This window comes from Pipistrellus hanaki, assembly GCF_964339955.1.
Source record: "Pipistrellus hanaki genome assembly, chromosome: 18".
In the NCBI taxonomy this organism is placed as follows: domain Eukaryota; kingdom Metazoa; phylum Chordata; class Mammalia; order Chiroptera; family Vespertilionidae; genus Pipistrellus; species Pipistrellus hanaki.
In genome coordinates, this window is record NC_140520.1 from 30,267,345 (window position 1) to 30,285,361 (window position 18,017).

At 36.8% G+C, this 18,017-nt stretch overlaps 1 protein-coding gene across 1 annotated transcript in view; it reads left to right on the top strand.

The window, feature by feature from the left end:
* Positions 1 to 18,017, top strand: part of LOC311612402 (testis-specific gene 10 protein-like) — a 48,909-nt gene that overhangs the window by 11,609 nt on the left and 19,283 nt on the right. The window contains exons 5-11 of the mRNA XM_084865327.1: positions 1,834 to 1,899; positions 3,296 to 3,463; positions 4,598 to 4,750; positions 8,868 to 9,038; positions 9,128 to 9,205; positions 11,692 to 11,843; positions 16,631 to 16,746. Of these exons, the coding sequence (XP_084721453.1) occupies positions 1,861 to 1,899; positions 3,296 to 3,463; positions 4,598 to 4,750; positions 8,868 to 9,038; positions 9,128 to 9,205; positions 11,692 to 11,843; positions 16,631 to 16,746 (877 nt within the window). The 5' untranslated portion in view covers positions 1,834 to 1,860. The remainder of the gene's footprint in view (positions 1 to 1,833; positions 1,900 to 3,295; positions 3,464 to 4,597; positions 4,751 to 8,867; positions 9,039 to 9,127; positions 9,206 to 11,691; positions 11,844 to 16,630; positions 16,747 to 18,017) is intronic.

An 18,017-nucleotide genomic window follows, 5' to 3' on the forward strand; every position in this document is an offset into this window, starting at 1 on the left:
TGGGAACAACCCTACGTGCAGGGGAGGGGGACAGTGCCTGCACAGCGTCTCATACCCGGTGGTCAGGTTTACTCTGTAGACAACCAGCCTGAGGGTTAATGATTATGCCGCTGAGCCCAACAAGACATGTAAAGACTGCACCTGCACAGCAGTTTACATGCAGTAGTTGGGTTGAAACTCAGCCAGCCTGACAGTTGATCCCACCCACGAATGGGCCAAGAGCAGTCAAGACCCAATTACAACAAGAGAGCCCGAATAACCCACACAGAAGACATTCCCTAAGAGCACCAAGTCAGGAGTTTAAGGAGACTGCACCACTGAGTCCTGGCCACTATGGTTCAGTTGACTAGGTATCATCCCATGCACTGAAAGGTTGCCAATTAGATTCCCCATCAGGGCAGAGACCTGGGTTGTGGGCTTGATCCCTGCTAGGTGGATCAAAACATCTCATGTCGATGTTTCTCCCTCTCCCTTTTTAATTAACTTTTAGAGATAATCTCTCTCTAAAAGTTAATTAACTTGGCCAAAACCGGTTTGGCTCAATGGATAGAGCATCGGCTTGGGGACTGAAGGGTCCTGGGTTCGATTCCGGTCAAGGGCATGTACCTTGGTTGCGGGCATATCCCCAGTAGGGGGTGTGCAAGAGGCAGCTGATCGATGACTCTCTCTCATCAATGATTCTAACTCTCTATCTCCCTCCCTTCCTGTCTGTACAAAATCAATAAAATATATTAAAAATAAATAAATAAAGTAAAAGTTAATTAACTTGGTTTTTTTAAAAAGCAGGAGGATAGTTGAAGGGAATTTTGGGACACTATGAAACAACATCTGCATCATAGGGGTGCCAAAAGGAGAAAAAAGTAAGCAAGTGAAAGAACCCTTTGAAGAAATAATGACAGAAAATTTCTCTAGCCTAATTCAGGAAAATATCACACAAGTTCAGGAAGCACAGAGAGTCCCAATCAATATGAACCCAAACAGACCCACACAAAAACCATCACAATTAAAACAGCCAAGGTTAAAGACAGAGAAAATCCTAAAGGCAGCAAGAGAGAAATGGCCATTCACCTAAAAGGGAGTTTCCATAAAGCTCTTCGCTGATTTCTCAATAGAAACACTTACAGCCCGAAGGCATTGGCATGAAGTATTCGAAGTAATGAAAAGCAAGTACCTGCAATCAAAACTGCTCTATCCAGCAAGACTGTAATTTGAAATCAAAGGCGAAATAAAGAGCTTCCCCCTTCAAAGTACATGCACACACACAACTACCCTGTTTCCCCGAAAATAAGATAGTGTCTTATGTTAATTTTTTCTCCCAAAGTTGTCTTATTTTCGGGGAAACACGTTGTTTCTGCCTGGGTGCACAAGGGTACCCCCATTTGTAAAAGCAATGCTGTGGTTGCTTCATTTCATCATTACTCCTAGAGGTGGGAAGAGCTTTTGGTTTTTGTTTGTTTGTTTGTTTGTTTGTATTTTTGCCTTTAGCTGTTAATTGATTTAAAATAACTGTGAGTAATTTAATTCTCACAGTGTTTCCCTGAAAATAAGACATCCTCTGAAAATAAGACCTAGTGCATGGAAAGATAAGATATCCCCTGAAAATAAGACCTAGTGCAACTTTGGGAGAAAAAATTAATATAAGACACTGTCTTATTTTTTGGGAAACAGGGTCCTACTATCATCTCCTTTCTCCTTTTCTTTTGTAAAATATTCACAGTCTGCATGTTTTTATTTTTAAGTGGCTTACTTTTTTGATGCTCTCTTTCTAGTTAAGCCAACTCAACTATTTAACTTTTTTTTAAAAAAGTATTTTCTTTTTGGCTCAATTTTCAGATTGAATTCACTTACCAACAAAATAATATGATAGTATTGGAAGAGACAATAGGAAGACTTAGATCTGTAAGTACATTTTTCTTAAATAGATATAAAGGAATAATTTTTATTTTGTTAGTATAGTAAAATTACAAAAAATTGTACATATGTTTTGATTCTCATGAATTTTGTGAGCAATAAAAGTGTTTGTGTTCTATGATCAGCCCTCTCTGCCTGGGTGCACAAGGGTACCCCCATTTGTAAGAGCAATGCTGTTGCTTCATTTCATCGTTACTCCTAGAGCTGGGAAGAGCTTTTTTTTTTTGTTGTTGTTGTTTTGTTTGTTTGTTTTGTTTTTTGCCTTTAGCTGTTAATTTAAAATAATAACTGTAAGTAATTTAATTCTCAAAATATAACATGAGTTTGTCTCCACATTAACTTTTATTCTTAGCAATAAATTTCTATAAGTCAAATTTTTAGTTTAATTCTAAGTAATATGTTTTCTTTAACAATGTGAAATGAAAACTTGTTTAGACATTTTAATGTTATTATTTAAAATATTTAAAACACCTCTGTAAATATATTTGTCATTCCTCCCAATATAGCTTTGGTAAAATAAATGTTGTGAAATGTTTCCAGTATTCATTTAATTTATTCATCCCTTGAATACTTAGTGAACAAAACTTAATTGCTATACAAGTTATTCTAAGTACATTAATTTTGCTTCTAGGATTTGTAACCATATCTGTGGGCATTTCTGGCCTCTTTGAAATATCTTTACCATTTTTTCTTTAAAATTATTGAGTAAATTTAGAGGTATGTTTAGTTTAATAAAAATATAGGACAGCCGGGACCGGTTTGGCTCAGTGGATAGAGTGTCGGCCTGCAGACTGAAAGGTCCCAGGTTCGATTCCGGGCAAGGACATGTACCTTGGCTGCGGACACATCCCCAGTGGGCGGTGTGCAAGAGGCAGCTGATTGATGATTCTCTTTCATCGATGTTTCTAACTCTCTTTCCCTCTCTCTTCCTCTCTGTGAAAAATCAATAAAATATATTTTTAAAAAAATATAGGACATTCTGGGAGGGGAGGTAAGAGATCAACCAAAGAGCTTGTATGCATACATATGAGCATAACTAATGGACATAGACAGTAGGGGTGTAAGAAGGACATGTGCGGGGGATGGGAGCGGCCCGGGAGAGGTCAATGGGGGGAAAAGGAGACTTATGTAATACTATAAACAATAAAGAATTTAAATTAAAAAATGTCAAATGTTACGTCACAATAAAAACATACAAAACATTCAGAAATGCTGGAAAAGAAAGATATCTAATTGCTTTTTTAAAATTACGATTTTTAAAAAGCATTTTTAAAACTCACCACATTTATTGTTTTTAAGGATTCTTTTTGTGTTCGACTTCATGTAGTAAATGATGCTGAAGTTTAGCTTGAAATAATGGCCTAATTTTTTCCTTCTTGACAAGATAATCTTAGAGACTGAAAAAGCACAAAATAAATCTCCTTCCAGACTTGATTCCTTTGTCAAGACTTTAGAAGCAGACAGAAACTACTACAGGAGCGAAGCTCAGAATTTGAGAAAGATGATCAAAAGCACATCTGAAGGTCCAAGACGCCCGTCTCCCTCTGCTCGGGTAGGTTTTGGAAAGTTACAAATAATTTGGAGTTTGTTGCTCAAACTGACTTCTGTTCTTTGATTTACCTGGAAGTAATTCAGTTTGATTAGCATGAATTGGTATGTCAAAGAGAGGTCTCTTTGATGGACAGTGGATCATTGAAACTGGTTCTCTATCCCTAGCATTTGTCATCCTTAGGAGGTAATGACAAATGTGGAGCAATTTGGGGGGAAGTTGTTTAAAAGAGGTGATTTGGCCTGGGTCAGCTAGCTCAGTTGGTTTGAGCGACATCCCTTTACACTAGGGTTGTGGTTTAGATCTCCTGTCAAGGCACATACAAGAAGCAACCAATGAATGCATTAAATCAGGGGTCTTCAAACTATGGCCTGCGGGCCACATGCGGCCCGCAGAGGAGTCTGATCCGGCCCACCAGGTTTTTTGGGCAGTGAGCGCAGCCGAGGTGTTACAGTAGGAATTAGTAGTTCATATAGTCCTGCCCTCCAGCTCTCTGAGGGACCGTGATTTGGCCCCCACTTTAAAAAGTTTGAGGACCTCTGCATTAAATGGATTAATAGATTGATCTCTGCCTCCTTCTCCCTTTCCCTCTCCTTCTCCTTCTCTCTCTCTCTTTCCATCTCCCTTTCCCTCCATCCATCTATCTATTCTTTTTTCTCTCTCTAATGCCAATCAATCAATACGAATTTAAAAGAGTTGAATTTTAAACTTTTATCATTTCCTTTCCTTATATAGTAACTAGAGACCTGGTGCATGACATTCATGAATGGGAGGGGGTCATTAGGGAGATTCCTCAGCCCAAACTGTGCCCTCTCACAGTCCAGGACCCCTCTGGGGATGTCCAGCAAGGGGTTCTTAGTGCTGCATGATGGTGGGAGAAGCTCCTGCCACTGCTGCTGCTCTTGCCAGCCGTCAGCCCAGCTTCTGGGGGCAGATCCTGCATTGAGCGTCTGTCTCGTGGTGGTCAGTGTGCATCATAGCAACCAGTTGTTCTGCCGTTAGGTAGATTTGCATATTAGGGTTTTATTATATAGGATATTTGCTTAAGTGGAGACTGTGTATTGCCATCAGTAGTACTTTTCTATTCATACTACAGGTCAAAAGAAGAGTTTCAAATTTCTTATATAATAATTGTAGGGTACAAACTGTGATGTAGAGCTTTTGAAGACAAGAGACCGTGAAGAACTTAAAGACATGCTGGAAAAATATGAGCGTCATTTGGCAGAAATTCAGGATAATATCAAGATTCTTACATCTGAGAGAGACAAGACCTTTCTTCTTTATGAACAGGTAAAGTTGTTTACAAGGAAACCATATATGTAAGTAGTAACAGTTAATTGTAGAGAAATATAATTCTTTAATCTGCCAATCAAATTAACTTACCATTTGGAAATTACCTTTGTTTTTAAGATATTTTTAATGAAATGTAATATATTTCCAATACAGTATATGTGCACACAAACACATATATATGATATCCCCATGCCCATAAGAGATTGGGGATTTAAAAACGCTGACACATCATTTTGAAATACTATCAGTCACTTTAGAAACTACCATATAATTTGTTTAATTTTAGAGAGTAAAATCAGTTTATAGTTTATCTCTATTTTTAGCTTAAAATTCATTTCTTCATCCAGCAGAAATTAAATTCCATACATTACCAACATAATTTCATTTAAAATATCAAATTTTATTAAGAATTACAGCAAGTTTGTACAGGTTATGAGCTTGCTACTCTAAGGGAATAAAGTGATAAGATGCAAATACTGTGGTGGTGTTTTTTTGTTAAAAATATATTTTATTGATTTTTCTTACAGAGAGGAAGGGAGAGAGATAGAGAGCTAGAAACGTCGATGAGAGAGAAACATCGACCAATTGCCTCTTGCACATCCCCTACTGGGGATGTGCCCACAACCAATGTACATGCCCCTGACCGGAATCGAACCTGGGACCTTTCAGTCTGCAGACCGACGCTCTACTGCTGAGCCAAACCGGTTTTGGGCTTTTTTTTGTTTTAAAGTTTGCCTCAGTGGATTTTACTTTAGTTTGAAGTCAAGGTTAAAAATCTATTTTTAAATAACCAAAGTGACTTTGGATACCATGATTGTATGGCCTGTTTGCTTCATATTATATGTGAGGAGGGAGGGCTAATAAGGTTAACTGATTTGCCCTAGAACAGCAGGATTTAGAGTCCAGATTTTCTGACTCCTATTTGTGTCTGCTCTTTGCCATTTAGTTAAGCTTGTTGATGAATTGGCCCATGTGGAAATGGATCAGTCTGGGAATATCCTATATAATAAAACCCTAATATGCAAATAAACCCAACAGCGGAATGACCGGTCACAATGACACACACTGACCACCAGGGGGCAGATGCTTAATGCAGTAGCTGCTCCCTGGTGGTCAGTGCACTCCCATAGGGGGAGCACCGCTCAACCAGAAGCTGGGTGGTGGCAGGAACCCTATGGACCCCTTGGGGGATGTCTGACTGCTGGCTTAGGGTCAGGCCAGATTGAGGGAGCCCCCCTCCAGTGCACAAATGTCATGCACCGGGCCTCTAGTATCTTAATATATAAAATAAATGCCCAGTGTATACTAGGTAATAGCATGGAATCCTTTTGGTTAAATCACAGTATTGTTTTCTTTTTAATCTCAGTCTTGCTCATTTCTTTTCTTCTCAGCATTTTAATAAGATTTTATTATATTTTAAATATATAAAATGTTAAATATATTAGCTATTTAGAGAATACTCTTTTACACTTGATCTTAGCCAAAAGGCCGAGAAGCGATAGAGAATACTCTTTTATAATTAGCTTTCTTATATGTAGTTTGAGCAGTTTAAAAATCAAGTACCACTTCTAAGTGTTTAGGTGATTACTTTGCTTTGAATTCCCTGATGTCTTTCTGTGCTATGAAACCTGAGCCCATGTATGTATGCAGAATTATAAGACCACTGCTGCGGGGGGGGGGGGGGGGGGGGGGGGGGGGAGGAAAGTCCCTTAATGAGAAACCTGTGTACATTAGTGTAAGGTACGAGATTAGTTTACTGAAACCTCTGCCTTGTAAATTCTATACTTGCATATAGTATAAGTGATTTTTAAATCTATGCCATATTCTTTTTCTTCAGACAGTTTTATATTGAGATTTGAAGTGTAGAATAGTTAATGAAAAGCTGCTGTGATCCATCCCACTGTCTCATTAAACCATGGAGTACCATGGAGCACAGTTTAAAACATTCACAGACACTGTTTTCTATGTTTGCAATCTAATTAGGGAGATAAAGTATATTATTGCTTTGTATTTTTTTATTTTTATTATTTTAGTATAAATGGTCTAGAAGATATTGTAAAATAAAAACAAATGGATATTTTTATTTATGGTGATTAAGGGAATCTTTCCTGGACTCAGTGGAGTTTGAGCACTGAGGGATGGATGAATGGGGTTGGATTTGCCCTATGTGCCAGTGTAGTTGACCAGCTTCTGGACTATATAGAGAAGGCTGTTCATTGGGCCTTACAAAGGGTTTATACTTTGCTTTATAAGCAATAGGCAGTTTATATTTTTAAAGCAGGAGAAATATGACCAAAGCCACATTTTTACAATTTCAATAATTTTGTATTGTCTCATACATTATATATGTTATCTTTTTACATAACAATCTCTGTCAAAAGAACTAGATGAGGAAGAAAACATGGACTTTTTAATTTTTTAAAAATGTTTTATTGATATTTTTACAGAGAGGAAGAAAGAGGGATAGAATGTTAGAAACATCGATCAGCTGCCTCCTGCACACTCCCTACTGGGGATGTGCCCACAATCAAGGTACATGCCCTTGACTGGAATTGAACCTGGGACCCTTGAGTCTGCAGGCCAATGTTCTGTCCACTGAGCCAAACTGGTTAAGACAAAACATGGAATTTTTAGAAGGCTATTATAGTTGTTCATGGGAGGCGTCAGGAACTAAGCTAGAATGCTATCAAGAAAGACTTGACAAGATTTGATGAGTAGAAATATTTGAAGTTCTGTTTTTGAGTGGCTGAAGAATTATGATAGTAGAAAAATAATGAGGAAAGTCATTGATGGAAAAGATGTATTTGGTTTCAGAAAGATGGAGGACATTCAGGTAGTAATGGCCATCAGGTAGTAAGAAATGTAGGACTGGAGTGAGGAGAAAGGCAAGAGCTGTATAGGTAAATTTACAAGTCATCTGCTTAGAGGTAAGTTCTGAGGCTTCAAAATGGGTGAAGTCTCTAAATGAGAGCTTGGGAAGTTTTATTCAATGGGTAGAGTAAACTGAAAGAAGACAGGAAACTAAGGCAGAACTATGGTATAAGACCAAGGGAGGAAAACATTTTAAGGATTGTGTTGAAGAAAATGTCACATGTTGCCAAAATATTAAGAATAGAAACTGAGAAAAAGCCATCAGATTAGATGAGGTCCTTAGTTGTAATTCTGCAAAGTGATGGGTGTGGGAGCCAAGTTAGAGTGGATGAGAATGTGTTTAGTAAAGAACAAGCTATGGTATGTAGACACTTAAAAGAGAGAAAAAGATAGTCATAGGATGGTAAATGGACACAAGAGGATTAAGTGTTAGTTTTCCAAGATATAAAGGCCTGTTGTATAGTTGAAGGCAGCGGAGAAAGAGCCAGGGGAGAGCGTGCTATTTGAAGTGAGAGGAAACAATCATAACTGAGTCAGGGATATCTTAGAAGAAACGTCAGGAGATGAAGTCCAGAAATCTGGTGAAGGCTTATGGAAATTTGGAAGTAATTTATCTTCTCTGAGACTTGGAGACCAGCTGAATAGATAGTGGTTGCAATTGGGAGGAAGGAAGATAAGGATTTAAGCCACAAGGTAATATGTGAAATCATCTGCAAATATAGAATAGATTTGAAACTGAGGATTGTTGAACAGTATGTAGAGAGTTTTTTGGGTTGTCTGTAAGGATTTGTGGGCCTTTCTGTCAAGGTAAAGGTAGCTAGGAATGACTTCGGTATGTAGAGAAAGACTGGAACACTATGATAATATTTCTTAAACCAGTAAGTAAGTAGTCTACCTGAATTGTACTGAATTCATGTTTATATCTCAAAGTGAATTGAGTATACCATATATATTTAGTAAATAATTTTCTCTTGCATTGACTGCCTCCAAATGAATTAAAACTTTTTTTTGTGTGTGTGTGTGTGTGTGTGTGTGTGTGTGTGTGAAGCAAACCTCTATTTGTATACATCATTTGCATTTGGGGGCATTGCTGGCATTTATTTGTATAAGTCAAAATTATGCCATTATCCTATTCCATACATATTGATCATAGATTTGGATTTTAACTGGCTGGATATAAGATAGCTATATTTATGTTTGTTCTAAAGCTTGTTAAATAGGAGTCCATCTATTTAAATAATAGGCACAGGAAGAAATTGCTCGACTTCGGCGAGAAATGATGAAAAGCTGTAAATCTCCTAAATCAACAACAGCACATGCCATCCTTCGGCCAGTGGAGACTGAAAGAGATACAGCCTTCACTGATTTACAAAGAATGACCATAGAACGAGATAGTCTGAGGGAAAGGCTAAAGGTTTGAAAGAGTTTTATCTATATGAACATTTGTGAAATTCGGTGCAGTGACATTGAAAGCGCTGTGTTTTGTTTATGTTTTTTAACCAGATTGCCCCAGAGACAGCATTTCATGAGAAAGCTCACTTGGAACAAAGGATAGAGGATCTGAAGTGTCCAGTTCCTAATGTAAAGAAAAATCTCTTTTGCACTTTTGGCTATAAACTGTCAATGGCTTTCCCCTTTTCCTTTTTTTCCTATGTTCAGAGAAGTTACTTTATTTTTCTAAATAAGGTTTGTAGTCCTAAAATATTGAAGGTGGTATATATGGTGTAAATTGTCAATTCTTTGTTGTTTATTTTCTTTTAAAAATCTTTTTTATGTTAGATTGCAGAGTGCTTTTTAAAAAAATCATTAGGGCTGCATTCTCAGAGATTTTAGCATTTTTTTTTTTCATCTCCCTATTTCATTCAAGATAACAATGCCAGAAGCAGGGAATCTGGATTATTCTACCTAAAGAGTAGCTAGGGTAGAAAAAATTATGAAATAAAAATTAAAGAGAAAAATATATGTAATGAATTAAAATGTGAAGCATCACCTTTTTTCGGTAATCAAAGATTTAAGATACTATGAATATATATTTGAGACATTATGACTATACTAGAGGCCCGGTGCATGAAATTCATGCATGGGTGTGTGTGTGTGTGTGTGTGTGTGTGTGTGTGTGTCCCTCAGCCCAGCCTGCTCACTCTTCAATCTGGGACCCCTATCGGGATCGGACTGGACCTAAATGGACAGTCGGACATCCCTCTCACAATCCAGGACTGCTGGCTCTAAATTGCTCACCTGCCTGCCTTCCTGATTGCCTCTAACTGCTTCTGCCTGCCAGCCTGATCACCCTTTAACCACTCCCCTGCCAGCCTGATTGATGCCTAACTGCTCCCTTGCCTGCCTGATTGCCCCTAACTGCCCTCCCCTGCAAGCCTGGTCACTCCTAATTGCCCTCCCCTGCAGGCCTGGTCCCCCACAACTACCCTCCCCTGCAGGTCTGGTCACCCCTAACTGCTATTCCCTGCAGGCCTGCTTCCCCCCCTCCCCCCCCCACCAAACTGCCCTCCCCTGTAGGCTTGGTCCCTTTCAACTGCCCTCCCTTGCTGGCCATCTTGTGGTAGCCATCTTGTGGTGGCCATCTTGTGTCCACATGGGGGCAGCCATCTTGTGTGTTGGAGTGATGATCAATTTGCATATTACTCTTTTATTAGATAGGATAGAGGCCTGGTGCACGGGTGGGGGCCAGCTGGTTTGCCCAAAGGTGTTCCAGATCAGGGTGGGGGTTCTCTTTTGGCATGGCGCAGCCTGTGTGCAGGGCCTGTGGTGGTTTGTAGGCTGGCCATGCCCCCCCCCTCCCCCCCCCCCCCCCAGCGACCCAAGCGGAAGCCTTGGTATCTGGGATTTATTTATCTTCTATAATTGAAACTTTATAGCCTTAAGCGGAGGCCAGGGCTGGCAAGTTGAGTGGGAAGCTTGGCTTCCTCCATTCCGGGGACAACCCAAACCTCCTATTCTCTCCAGCTCTGTGGCTGCCGCCATTTTTGTTGGGTTTTATTTATCTTCCATAATTGAAACTTTGTAGCCTTGAACGGAGGTGAGGGCCAGCCAGGGCAGGCAGGAAGCTTGGCTTCCTCCATCGCCTCCAACTCTCTCCAGCTCTGTGGCTCCCACCATATTTGTTGGGTTAATTTGCATACTCACTCCTGATTGGCTGGTGAGCCAATTGGTCTTTCAGCATGGCTTGTGTGTGTAGCAGATGTACAGTCAATTTGCATGTTTCTCTTATTAGATAGGATAAACAAGGGAATTTGATTTTCTGTTACCAAATTTAATAGGATATGTATATATATGATTCTGTATTATAATTGTTACTGAACAAAAAAAAATGGAGATTTGGCTTCCTAGCTCAATAAAAGCCAAATTCGTGAGACAGGTGCTGGTACAAAAGGAAAGGGCTTTTATTCACGAGCTACATGACCTGAGAGAATAGCAGATTCCCATCTGAAAGACCAATCTCTCTTCCTGCCCAAGCCTGTGGTTCTGGTAGGGATAGGAAGGGGATGGCTTTTTTAATTTATTTTTTTCTGTCTAATTATCTTGGTAACTTTTGGTGTGTTTGGGGCCCATCCATTCATCTGTCTAGCTTGTGGTTCTATCCATTCATATTTCTAGCTTATGGAGGCTGGGATCCTATCCATTCTTATTTCTAGCTTTTGCTGGTTCAGTGTAAGAACCTTTTCCTGCTGCCATCTTAGCCAATTGGGGAGAATCTATGTAACATAATGACTAAAAAAACCCACACACATAAGGAATAGATAGGGGAAAAATAATTTTCTTAAAAAAATTCCACTCTGTATAATTAGTTAATGTTGAGCAACAAATAAATTATTTTAGTATACATATCCTATACTAAAATCAAATTGAACCAGATTGAAAATGTAAATGGATATGCTATTCTTGGTCCTACTTCACAATGCTTTGTCCATACAGCCTCCACAGTATTCAAGTCTAATCTGATCATCTTATTGTATAAATCTTGTCATATACCAGTTTTTACAAAGAGGGAATGTCTCTTTAGGAAGATTACTTTTAGTGATGGTAACTTTGTCATTCTCCTTGTATAGCTTGATGATGAACTTATGGAACAAATGTCAAGTATGACTTTGATGAAGAAAACAGTAACCACTGAGGGAAAAGAAATGAAATCACTAGCAAGAAAGGCAATAGATACAAAAAGTGAACTTGGCAGACAAAAAGCAGAGAATAATTCTTTGAGGTAAACTAAATTGCCTTTGAAGAACTTAATAGTTTTATAATAAGTAACTCTGCTCTTTGTAGTGTATTTTATAATGGTAATTAAGTTATTTGTTGACTTGAATTTTGGAGAGGATTATTAATAAGCAGTTGTAGGAAACTCAGCATACATTAAATGATTTCCCCAAGATCAATCATAGATTGATAGTGTCACACTTAGCCAGGACTCAAAACTTTTAGTAATCTCATTCTTACACTTGGAGAAAGTCTCAATGTTTAGCAAAAAATAGTTTCTACAAAGCCATTCAGAGTACAGAGCATCTTTGATTTTGGTATTTGATTATTAATTTACCTTTATAACTTAAACTATGTTCTGTGGTCTGAACAGTATAGGAAGACATAAAGCATAGGTTTTACAGTAGCTTAGTAAAGGTGTAGTTTAAAATATAGTAAAAAGTCATAGAGAAATAGGAATATGTAATGGAATTTATTAACTGAATGTCAAGTACTGTGCTCAGCACTTCCTACATACTGATATTGTAGCAGAAGAAATTCCAGGCAAATAAGAGTAAGTGAATTTGAAGACCTCCATGCTAGTGGTTTTGTTTTACTTTTAGTATCTATTGATGTGAAAAATAGAATTTCTCTAGATTCAGTAAGGTTGAATTTTAGGGCATCTATGAACATTTGAAAAATAGTAAATCATGTGAATGTGAAACCAGTTACAGAGAATACTTGGTTTACATGAGTTCCTGGAGTCTTCTCTTTGATCTTTCAAGGGTCTGTGAAGTATACGTTGGAATCACTATCAGGACAGAAATTTACTCAACTCCTTCCCTTTATTTATTTTTAATTGCTGCTTAAAAGGATATTGCAATCTTGGGTAAAAATTAAAAAGTAATAAAATAAAACCTTAACAACAACAACAAAAAACAACCTTGGAGAATAGAGAAAACTAAAGAAAATTTAAATCACACATGCTTCCATAACTCAGGGAAAACTTTTTAAAATGTAGATCATTTTCTAATCAGAGATATTTTTATCTCTATGTAAATAGGCTTTCTATGTAATTGACATCATATTGAGTGATATATTTAAGCGATTTCGCTTAATTGTATACAATAAGCATTTCCCCATGTCATTAGAGGTTTTTCAAAAGCCTTTTAGTAGTTTATTAAAATATTTTAACGGATAGATATATAATTGGAAAATTTTTTGTTATACATTTATGGGGTTTTTTTTTGGTATGTTTTTGTTTTTTAAATTTAAGTATAAACGTTTTTAAACATATGTTTTTATTGATTTCAGAGAGGATGGGAGAGAGTGATAGAAACATCAATGATGAGAGATAATCATTGATCAGCTGCCTCCTGCATGCCTTCCACTAGGGATCGAGCCTGCAACCTACGTATGTGCCCTTGTCCAGAATCCAACCTGGGACCTTCAGTCCACAGGCTGACACTCCACTGAACCAAACCAGCCAGGGCGGTGTACATTTGTTTTTAATAGTATTATTGAAGTATATTTGCCAATACATTTCAAATTTATTTGTTCGTTTATTTTTTGTTAATTCTACCCAAGGATATTATTCCATTGAATTAATTTTCAGAGGGAGTGGAAAGGAAGGGGAAAATGTTGATGTGATAGAGACACATGAATTGGTTGACTCCTACAGGTGCCCAGACCTGGGTCAGGGATTAAGCCTGCAACCGAAGTACATGCCCTTGATTAGAATCAAACCTGTGACCCTTTAGTGTGGGACTGATGGATGCTCTGTCCATTGAGCTAAACCAGCTAGTGCAAACTGCACATAATTAAAGTGTTCCATTTGGTCAGTTTTGCCATATATATGTACCCATGAAACCATCACCACAATCAGGATAGTGGCCCTAACCATTGTTCCCAAAAGTTTCTCATGTCCTTCTGTAACCTCTCCCATACTTTGCTAATCTCTAGGCAACCACTAATTTGCTTCTGTCATAGAAATTTGAATTTTTGAAAAGTGTTATATAAGTGAAATCCTATAGTATTTATTCTTTTATCATGCTACTTTTATTCACCATAATTATTTTGAGATTTATTCATGTCAGATGTAATCAAGAGTTTGTTTCCGTTTATCGGGGTAAGTTTTTATTTCTCTTAGATAAATACCTAAGAGTAGATAGAATAACTAAGCCATATGATGGATATATGTTTTTACAGAGAGGAAAAGAGAGGGATAGAGAGAAACATTGATGAGAGAGAATCATCGATCAGCTGCCTCTTGCACACCCCCTACTGGGGATGTGCCCGCAACCACGTGCCCTTGACTGGAATTGAACCTGGGACCTTTCGGTCTGCAGGCTGATGCTCTATCCATTGAGCCAAACCGGTTTCAGCGATATGTTTAACTTTTAAAGAACCCATAACTGTTGTATTGTTTTGTTCTAACAGATTTATAGTTTCAGCTCTTATATTTAGGTCTATGAACCTTTTTTGAAGTAATGTTTATGCAAGGTCTGAGATTAAAAGTAGAGGTTTGTTTTTGTATATGGGTATCCATTACTTATTACTTATTAAGATTATCCATTCACCCTTTAAATTGCCTTGGCATCTTAGTGAAAAATTGACTGACCATATATGTGTGAGTCTATTTCTGAACTCTATTCTGTTTCATTGATCTGTTTTTCCATGTTTATGCTGATATCACTCTGTCTTGATAATTGAAGCTTTATAATAAGTCTTGAAGTAAATCTTCAAGACTTCAAGTCTGTAAGTCTTCTAACTTTATTCCATTTTAAAATTGTTTTGACTATCGTATACCCTTCACATTTCCATATAAATTTTAGAATCATCTTTATTAGAACAATTTATCTACAAAATGTTTATTGGGATTTTGATTAGAATTATGTTGAACCTATGGATTCAAAATTTTTCAAAATTTTGGAAGAATTGTTGAACATATTGATCCATAACACAGAATATCTCTCCATTTATTTAAGTCTTTAAAAATTTCTCTCAGCTGTGTTTTATAAATATTCAGTGTACAAATGTTGCACACCCTTTGTTATATTTACACCTAAGTATTTTATATTTTAATGCTATTATAAATTTAAGTTTCATATTGCTTTTTGCTAGTATACAAAAGCAAAGTTTACTTTTGTATATTGCTCTTGTATTTTTCAATCTTGCTAAACTCATATTATTTAAGGCTAGAGGCCCAGTACATGAAATTTGTGCAAGAGTAGGCCTTCCTTCCCCTGGCTGCCGGCACCGGCTTCCCTCTGACACCTCGGACCCAGGTTTCCCTCTGGTCAGTGGCGGGCACCTGGAACCCAGACTTCCCTCACAGCCCCAGCTTCATCTAGAAGGTTGTCTGGAAAGATGTCTACTCTAATTAGCATATTATACTTTTATTATTATAGTTTTTTTGTAGATTATCATGTTGTCTATAAATAACGAGAATTTTACTTCTTTTCTAATTTGAATATCCAATCTTACCTTGTTGCAGTGACTATAATTTCTGGTATAATGTTGAATAGAAAGATGAGAACAGTCATCTTTGTTTAGTTCTTGATCTTAGGAGCAAAGTAATCAATCTTTCAATATTGTGATCCTAGCTGTAGGCTCTTTGTAGATGCCTATTGTTGGGTGGAAAATGTTCTCTTCTGTTCCTAATTTGCTGAGATTTCTCATGAAGGGTGCATATTGGATTTAGACAAATGCCTATTCTAAATCTAATGATCTGATATTTTTTTATTGTTTTTTTTTAAGTTAATATGGTGAATTACATTAGTTTTAGATTATAAACCAATTTTATATTCCTAAATTAATTCCCCTTGGTCATTATTCATTATAATTTTTATATATTCTTAAATTATATTTGCTAGAATTGGTTAAACTTTTTACATGTATGCCTATTATTTCTCCCCAAAGCTTTGTTGTTTTAGCTTTTGTGTTAGACCTTTTATATAAAGTGTGATCTAGGGGTCAAGATTCACTTTTCCTCACATGGCAATTTAGTTGTCCCAGTACCAGTTGTTTCCTTTCTCATTGGATTTTTGACATATTTGTTGAACATTAATTGACCATGTATATGAGCATATATACACATACATATAGATCCTGCTATTTATATCATGTATATATTTTTTATTTCAACTACTACATTTCTCATACTTATTTCGTACTTGTTATATGTTTTTTTCCTTGGTTCTTTTTTCACATTGTTAATATCTTCCTCTTTTAATATGTTTACTAGTCTAATTTAATTTTTAATGTATTCATTCTAATATATCTTTTTGCATTCTATAATCTGTGTGTGTGTGTGTGTGTGTGTTTAAATAGCTGGTCTTTCAAATGTTTTATGATTTTGGCCTATGAACATATTCTTTCCATGGAGATAAGATATTATGTCAAGAAGTGCTCTGGGGGTAATCATCATGTCAACCACATTAACTTCACAGTATGGGGGACTTAAGAACCCTAAGATGGGAAAGATAATATTAAGTCATAGTCACTCACTTTTTGCTTGTTGCCCCATTGGGTTAAACTGTATTAGGAGACACTTCTTACCAACGTTGGCTGCACATTGGAATTAAATGAGGAGCTTTAAAAAAATAGGGATTCACCTGGCCAGTGTGGCTCAGTTAGTGAGCATTGTACCATGCACCAAGAAGTCACTGATTTGATTCCAGGTCAGAGCACATGTGGCTTTATGAAAATAAAATGTTTACTGTTGTTCTTAAACGTTTTTTAGATTTAAATACACTAAGAGATTGATGAAACATAAACATTTCAGAATTAGTTTTATTATTAAAATATTTACAGACTTTTACATGAAAATACAGAAAAAGATCTTTCTAATACTCAGCGATACCTCCCTAAGAAAAAATATGAGCTACAGCCTACTCAGGGGAAAATTATGTGCTTGAATGAAAGAATCGGTGAGTTATTTTTTTCCCCTGGTGTTACTTTTTCTTTAAGTCTGGTAGAAAAATGTTTTATTCTCTTATTCTCTTTAGTTATAACCTAGATCAACTTGGAAGTAGGCCCTTAAATTAAAAGTTTTTGAGTCAATCATGGAAATGTGTTTTTCACTGATAGTAAACTTTTTACTTAGATTTAAGACCTTAAATACTTAGACATGGCTTCATATTTTTCAATGAGAAAAATAACTAAATGAAGCAATAATAGTTTATAATTTCTGACTTAAGTAACTGGCTGGTTAGCTCAGTTGGTTAGAGCATGGCGCTAAACTTTTCTGACTTAAAATTCTTAAATATTAAGTGTAGGGAAAAAATCAGGATTCAATGTTGAATTTTTAATGTGGTTACTTTTAAATATGCATAACACTTAAATTTACAAGTTTTTTGTATGATACTGCAGCTTGTTCATAGTTGTAATGAAACATAGCACACATATATTACTTTTGGTGGAAAGTGTACATATATTTGGCTATATCTATGATATTATTTGGACTTATAGAGAAAATTTTTTTATAAAGTCTTATATTTATGTTTCTTACCAATGATCTCGGAAAATATGGCTATAATTTAATACTTTTATAATTGTAAAGTAAATTTTTGATTAGGACTATAAAAGAGCCCATCTTAAAACAGGGGGAACATTTTAGAGGATCCAGGATTGAGTTAGAAGCCAAAGAAGTAGGAAGAAAACCCATGAGTGAGTGTTATTTTGGGAGGCAAGAGAGCAAAGTGTTTTAAAAAGGAGGGCAGTGTCAATTATCAGGTGCTTTCGAGAAGCCAAGTAAGACAAGGATGAAAAAATGTTGATTGGATTTGGCACATTGGAGGTTTAGGCAACACCCACAAAGTTTATTTAGATAAAGTGTTGGATATGGAAAATGGAATAGGTTGAGGAATGACTGGGAAGTGAGGAAGTAGAGAAAGGAGACTAAAGTCTCTTTAAAAGTTTGGCTACTAAGAGTAGCAGAAAAATGGGGTAGCACTGCTCTGGAGGTAATCATCATGTCAATCACACCCTTTGGCTTCTTTCCTTCTAAGATCAATCTTGCTAAACTCATATTATTTAAGACTATAGGCCCGTCGTGGTATCAGACCAATCCCTGGAGAGCTAGCACAGACCACTGAGCCAGCCAGGCTCCTGGAGTAGGACATGAACAAGGTTTTTGTATCTTTACCATTTTGCTCAAGTGGTTCTCAAGCTGTGTTGTGCATTAGAATCATGTGGGAGC